This window comes from Mercenaria mercenaria, chromosome 12, assembly GCF_021730395.1.
Source record: "Mercenaria mercenaria strain notata chromosome 12, MADL_Memer_1, whole genome shotgun sequence".
NCBI classification, from domain to species: domain Eukaryota; kingdom Metazoa; phylum Mollusca; class Bivalvia; order Venerida; family Veneridae; genus Mercenaria; species Mercenaria mercenaria.
This window is the reverse complement of record NC_069372.1, coordinates 70,356,794-70,364,535: the sequence shown is the minus strand read 5'-3', so window position 1 is coordinate 70,364,535 and position 7,742 is coordinate 70,356,794. Positions and strand designations below refer to the sequence as shown.

The 7,742-nt window shown below is 35.4% G+C and overlaps 1 protein-coding gene across 1 annotated transcript in view; it reads left to right on the top strand.

Annotated features, from left to right (window-relative positions):
* The first annotated feature begins 1,439 nt into the window (after window positions 1-1,439).
* The window catches only part of LOC123535033 (perlucin-like), a 30,343-nt gene continuing 24,040 nt past the window's right edge, over window positions 1,440-7,742 (top strand). Inside the window, exons 1-4 of the mRNA XM_045317548.2 lie at window positions 1,440-1,578; window positions 3,150-3,247; window positions 3,623-3,713; window positions 4,581-4,797. Coding sequence (XP_045173483.1) covers window positions 1,539-1,578; window positions 3,150-3,247; window positions 3,623-3,713; window positions 4,581-4,797 — 446 coding nt within the window. The 5' untranslated portion in view covers window positions 1,440-1,538. The remainder of the gene's footprint in view (window positions 1,579-3,149; window positions 3,248-3,622; window positions 3,714-4,580; window positions 4,798-7,742) is intronic.

The following is a 7,742-nucleotide window of genomic DNA, read 5'->3' as shown; positions in this document are numbered from 1 at the left end:
TCAAGAAGTCGGAAGTAAGAAGTGTGAAAGTTGAAAATCAGAAGTCGAAAGTCAGGAAGTTGGAAGTCAGAAGTGTGCAAGTTAGAAGTCAGAAAACTTTTAGTTTGATTTTACTTTTAATATAAACATGCCGCTACAAAGTACATGAATTAATATGTTTATATTTTCAAATTATGATATATTATAGAGAATTCTGACGTAATGGCAGTAGCTCTGCTCTATTGTAGTAGCAACGAAAATCTTTTAGTACGTCTTTAGAAACACGAAAATGTAAGCGATAAAAGTAATAACAGACTCGGTTTGAATATCTTCATGAGGTAATGATAAGTGCCCCCCGCACCCACCCCCACCCCTATAACACCCCCTAGTACCACCCTGAGCGGATTGTATCATACAGATCAACTGGATAAACTTCATGACTCCAAACTGGGAAATATAGCAGGCGTAAGCCCAAGTCAGGTGATATATTTTAAGGCCACTAAATGCCACTTAGGGCTCTTACGGTAGTACATTTTAAGTATAATTTGTGCGTTCGGGGTAACAGTTTTTTTTTCAACATTTTTTTCAGTCATATATACGACGCTGTCTACTTGTAGCATTGAGCAAAATGCCCAACTTTGTAGTGATGTCTCACTGGAATATCAGACATGATACCCCATCTAGTCACATACTCACACTGGCCTGATCAGTCCTATTGCTGAGCGCCATGCGAGGAAGCTACTAGACCAGCATTTTTCAATGTTTTTGATATGATTCGGCCAGGGAGCGAACACGTGACTTCCCGTACTAAAAGTGAGCGTTCTTCCACTAGGCTACCGAAGCTGTTAAAGGCTCATAATGCCTTTGTTTAAAATGTGCCTGCCATATTTTCCGTTATGAACATAAGATAAATTATTTCTTGTTGAACCCTATTTCTGATAATTACTATCTTTAACATTTGTTTAAGGTTTGAAAATTGCTGAATATACTAAAATGTTTTATTGGATCTATTGAGTTTTATTACCTCCTAACTATAACAGTCATGTGCAATATTTAATGTAGTGCTTTTCTAACCATGTAAGTACGTATAACATATATTTGGAAAGCTGTTTCACCTGGTTTTAAAATAAAAAAATTAAAGCATTATGGACCTTTAAGCATAATTTGATTGCTAGGATTTACATAAAAAGTTTACACATGGAATTTTTATCAAGTGACAATTTTTAACTTAAAATGGTAATTAAACAAAAGCAAAAAGTATATATGAAACAAATCATTTCAAGAACAAGTACCTTTTATCAAGGAAATAGCCTAAAATATGAGCTATGACTCCGCTCCGCTCTCTACACTACGCAAAAGTGAACGTGACATTGGTAATTATAAATGTAAATCTGAACGATTGTATTATTACGAAACTTTCCGTTACTCGTCTATAATTAGACGATCCTATTATTGCTAACAAGACATTAGATAGCACACCAACCTTATGTGACCTTTCTGACTAGATAAGCAAGCTTTTATAAAATTTAGGCTTTAAAGTTTGAAGACATTAGAGCAATATGTTGTTGGCTTTTCTTCCTGTTTTACTATTCGTAAAAGGTAAATTTATTATTCCTACAATACTGTTTTATTAAAGCTGCAAGGTCTGTAAAATATCTTGTTTAAAAGTGTAGAAAACTATAATTGATGTTAAGAATAAGGACTCTTTGTGTCTACTATCTAAGATGTAAATACACAAGCGTAGCAGGGATTGTAGGATTGGGCGTCTCTCTACTACTAGAATCAGCAATAAATGCACCTTATTTAACCTAAGAGCTTATCCTTTGGGAGGCTGGGCGTTTTTTTTTTATCATGTACAATGGACGCTCCTTTCGATTGTTGTACGTAGATAATCCATAACGCTTTAATGTGTTACGTTCGTTAAGACTGATTTTACTTTTCAAGAATAATATGTTCTTATGTAATATGAAGATTTGACTTTGTACGGTGTTGTACACAAAATAGCGATGTTGCCAGCATCTCTTGAAAAGAACATTTCCACACACCATATTCTCACCTAATTTTTCTTCAACGTAGCTATAATTTAGATGGATGATCCGGCGTCCTGCGTCCGTCGTCCATTGCCCGTCGTACAGCGTCAACATTTTCTCCTCTAAGACTTACATCATACCTTATCAGAAGGATCCTGACAAAAACCTCTTTTACGTATATTCAACTGGTTTCGCTTGGTTCATTTCCATTTTCAGGAGCTTTTAGAGCTAAGAATAGGAGAAATCGTTAAACGTCATCACATGACCCTGTTGAATCCTCGCAGTCAGTCAGAATCGTTCTTGTAGGAATATATCAAAAAATCTAACATTTCATATTTGTGTTTACGTCTTGCAATATTATCATGTTTGCAGCTGATATTTTAACACACACGTATATACATTTTTACATAACTGATTTTAGATATGCTTTACATTTTTACATGGATGTTTTTAGATATGTTTTACATTACTCATAGTGTTCTTTACATTTTTACATGGATGTTTTTGGGTATGCTTTACATTTTTACATCAGTGTTTATGTTTTACAGTTGGCGTTTGCAATATGATTTCTTCTCGGCGATATAGGACCATTTTGTGTCGATTCGCCGTAAAACCCAACTCACTTACTCTTGTATGGATCTCTCAAAGTCGTTACAATGGCTTTGCCCGACCCCTTTTAGATATCGGAAGAGTTAAAAATAGAAACAAATAACTTCTTCTAATGACTCACTTGGCGGATTGGCCGGTCTTAACAAAACTTGGTCTGTAATTTATTTGCATTTCCGGGTTTCGCATAGCCCCTTACATGACCACCAGAGCTTAAACTAGTTTTTGTTTTAAACAAAACAAGTTTCCTCTGATGGTCACGCATTTTGGGATCATCACAGCAAATAATAGAACTGAAAGCTTAAATAAATTGTGATGACCTGCTTAATTGTCAAAATTAACAGGGTCAAAAGGTTGAGGTACTTCTCAGATGGGCGACATAGGCCCATTGTGAGATAAGACATCAATGTAATAACAAAAGATATTTTACATTGCTGTCATTATCTTTGTCTGAAAGATTTATGCCAGTTTATAATGTAAATGCTGCGTACCCTTTTATTTGTTACTCATTCAGGTAATTTAAATGCTTCACAGGATGTATGAGTGCAACTGCTTGCATGGACGGGTTTGAGCCCCATCAAGGATCGTGTTATTTTTTCAGCCATGACAAAGAGACATGGACAGGGGCCTACGTATGTTTGGATTATGTTCTTTTTGATTAAAATGGTTCTTACATTATTAACAATATAAAGTATATTCAATATTCACAAGCCATTTTTACAAAATATTAGTTTATCGCACAATCGTAGGGTGATACATATTATATCTCAAGAGTCAACGTCAGCAGTTGGCTGATTGTGGCAGTTGTCTGATTGTGGCAGCTGGCTGATTGACAAACTCTGGGAAATAAGTTTACTACGCATTTTAATTTGAATAATAAGATTAACAAAAACGATTTATTATAATATTGTGTCGTCACATTAATGTCATTTTATTCCTGTGCAAATACGCAATAGTATTTGTAATACATGACTATTATAGAAGTTATATATGTGTCTATTTATTAGCAATCGTGTAAACTTTTCGATGCAATGCTGGTTGAAGTTAATTCGGCTGACGAAGATGCATATCTTTCCTCAAAGACCAGCACTCTAGGAAGTATGATTTTAGACGTATTTTTAATTTCTTATAATCATGTTATAAATATAAGCATGTAACTTATACATTTAGGAAGGTAGTCGTTTATTCAATTGTTCCAAGTATGGCAAGTTTGGCATTAAGGGAATGTAGTTGTTGGTATCGGTGAAATTGATTTTTCAAGTTGTTTTCATTGAGAGTTTTGTCCGTTGTTTTTTTCAAAACAGTATAACTGTGCGAGCCACTTTTATTTTACTGAAATTGCTTTGTCTATACGTATTATTCATGCATGTATAGGTGTATTAAATATCAGTATATAAAATAGATATTAAGAATTCATTTACTGTGATAATTTCTACTTAATAGCCGATTAAGTCAAATTAAGAAGTTGAATTTCCAAGTAACAGCCCTTTACCATATCTATCCCTGAAAAATTAACAGAAACGTCATTTTGTTTATGCAAAATTACTTTTTGAGAGGTAATTATATGATGCTGACATTAGTCTATAATTACGAATGTTGTTTCTAATTGGAATATTCGTTATGTCTGTTTCAAAAGTTATGATAGCTAACTGTTTTAGTGCATCTAGATTCTGTCTCACAAGTATTTTAACCGAAAAGAAATATATAAATAAATACAAAGAAAATGAATAGAAAATAGTTATTCGTGTTTAATATGGGTAGGATACACTGCACATATTACCTGTTTAACTTTCTTACAGACTTTATGAAAACAAAATCCCTTTTAAGTAAGCTCACAGCTAAACATAACAAGCATTGGAATATGATACGAGTATATCTAACAAAGCTTCAACAATGTTCAAAACTAAATACTATGTAAGGTATTTGATTAAATCATCGACTGAATTTCAAACATGTGTTTGATAGACTACTGGTGGATAGGCCTTACTGATAAGTTAGTGGAAGGCCAATATGTCTGGGAAACAAGCTTACAAGTAATGACCAAAGACTCATTCTCAAACTGGGGAACTGGTGAGCCAGACGGTGCTGGGGATGAAGATTGTGTGGTTTATGCTCCATCCAGAAACTACCAATGGGGAGATGCTATATGCACCAGAACAGAACATTACATTTGCGAAAAAAGGTGAAATAAATTACTTTGCTTTGTATTCTTTATCATTTGTAGAGGCTCAAGACCTTACATCAATATTTTTGTCTTGATAAAGAGTGAAGACTTTATCTTTGGAAAACAGATATTTTTGCATAATTGTCGTCTTTTATTGTTATGAAAACGCCCAATAGCGGTACATGCATTTATCATGGAAAATAGTTTCTGCCACTATAATTTAGGTGAAATGGTTTGATTTTTTTTTGTACACATATATAACGAAAAATCATTTTGGATGTTACCAAATGTTTAAAAAATAATTTTAAATCTGTAATTAGCAAATATTTTAAAATTTCTCCCATTCAGTGGTTTTCATATCTCTTCTCATATTTTTTCTGGCTGTGATTTTTTCATTCTTCAGTCATGTATATATATTCTTTAAATTAATGGAATGAAAAAGATATGTGTTCGAGGTAGATTTCTCGTTAAACAATACTTTTAGAATTAATATACACCGATAAATGATTAAAGTACGTACGGGGGAAAGGCGACGCCACGTCAAGACGCGACTGCAAATTGTTTTTCCTCTCAAGAGCGGGTTGTCTCACAGATCTTACCTATTAATACGTTTAAAGGCCTAACGAGATCCCCCTCCTGTTAGCAATTATTTAGGGAGACTGGCCTCACACCTTCTCAAAGGAAAATTACATACTAGTACATGTAGAAACTCCGACAACATACAATAGTTGTACAAGCATCTGACAAACGTCTCATAACACTATTAGGTAGATTGCCAACAAAAATATTAATTCTTTTTATGTATCAATCTCTAACATAAATTTAATCATTGTTGAATGATGATTCTCTTCATGACATTACACAAAAACTGTTATTTTACATAGCCTTGTCAAAACTGAAATAGAATAAAGCAAAATACGTCTGTCGGCAAGTTACGCTCAACACTCAATAGTTTGAAACCGCGAAAAACTGCAAAATTTCGTGCGAAAAACTTTAGCTAGCTAAGACCTGACAAGAAAAATCAGTTTTAAATCCCTATGCTCAATCGACGAAAATCACATTTCCCATGCAAACACAGAAATAATTGAAAAGAAAACACAACACAATATTTTATATTGATTTTGGTATAGAACGGAGATTAACTGACGGACTGAGTGAAGAGAATGGGTCTTAATTCAAATTAAGATTGAACTTGGATCAATTGTAGTTCATAAAGATATTTTTCCAAATTAAATACTGGAAACAAAAATAGTTGCACGTTTTAGATATAAACAACATAGCGATTCTTGAAATTAACAAGTTTTACCTAATTCAAAGAAAATACACATACTCGTATAACCTTGGAAAACATAATTATCACTTTTTAATTTTAACAACAACGCTTCTTAAAAATTCTCTTTGATACATTATATATTATTTCTTTATATACTAGTATACTACCGTATTTTTGCAACAATTCAACAGTCATTTGGGCCTTTTTATAAACAGGTTTTGCAAGTTTTCGTTTCGCATCATCCAAAGGATTCGATGATTACTATCCGTATAAGATTGATAGTCAAATCATGAAACCATCTTTTACTGTAAAACGCGTTCACTACTGGCCTAGGCGTATAAGCAGTTTGTACAGAGCAACATAAAACGCCTTGGAAGGTAAGGTAATTCCAACGTCTAACTTGTGGAAAATAGGGTACGTACGAGTTTGGCAAGCCATAAATGCGTTTAAACCGGCCAGTTTCCTTTATATAGGTAACTGACCGTTTCAAGGTGGTGCCCCTATTTTCAACTTGTTTCTGTTAGGGTCGTATCTTGTGTGGCGTATGCTGTCTGGTTTGTTGTTGGCGCCCCCGAGTGAGTTTCCGTGCCCACCGTATTGTTGGCTGCCGGCCGTCCTTGGGCGATGCCAAACTGTTGTTCCTTCCTGCTTTTGTATATGTGTGTTTGCGTGTGTGTCTTGGGCGGTGCCCACTGTGTTGATTTTTTCTTACTTATCTGTTAGTTTATCTGTGAACGAGGAGTGTTCGAAAAGTATTGTGTATTGTTGTGGTCTGAAACATTTAAAACTGATGGAAACGTGCATGTTGTCATTTCATACCCTCAAAATATCCCCCCGTGGTGAGAAAGGCATAATTTTAGTAAATGGATCTACTTCCAGAAAGCGTCACGGTAGACTGATTTTAGTATACTATGGAGGTACTGATGGACAGCAGAACCGAGAGCTGGTCGCGATCGATATCTACGACCAGAAAAGAAGTTTTTCAGTTTTGAAAACAGAAAGAAGTCGCATGGCGCCAGATCTGGGGAATAAGGTGGATGTGGTAGCACAGTAACTCTCTCCGACTTCAAAAACTGTTACTGTACTAGAAGTGTGCGCTAGAGCATTGTCATGCAACAGTCGAACATGTTTGTACCTATGACTGGGCGGCGTTTCTTGTAGTACTTCTTTAATTTTTGCCGAGCCCGCTTGCGGTGAGCTCGATATAGTCGCCACTTTTGGCGGTTCGGTGTATGTGCTTGCGTGCGACCAATTTTGTTCGGACCACAACTTTGACATGCATGGACCAATCTTGTTTATAGTTGGCATGAATGTTTACCTCAAGGAAGAGGCGTGTCATGCGCAAACCCCATTTTCCTGTCTCAAAGGTCAATGTCACAATCGGAGGTCAAATGTCAAATTGAAGTTTGTACGGAGCATTTCTTCTTCATGCATGGTGGAATTGTGATGTATTCTGGCATGAATGTTCACCATTATGAGACAGAGTGTCATGCGCAAGAACCAGGTCCCTAGGTTTAATGTCAAGGTCACACTTGACCGCTTGCAGGCTTGACATTCTGCCCGTGAGCATACTTGTTTTCAAGATAACGTCACTGTAGTACCTACCAGTCACACTTCTACCCCTTTGTACTGGAATCTGTACTGCTATACCTTCGCTGGAGAAGAATATGGCATACAACTCTTTCTTTGC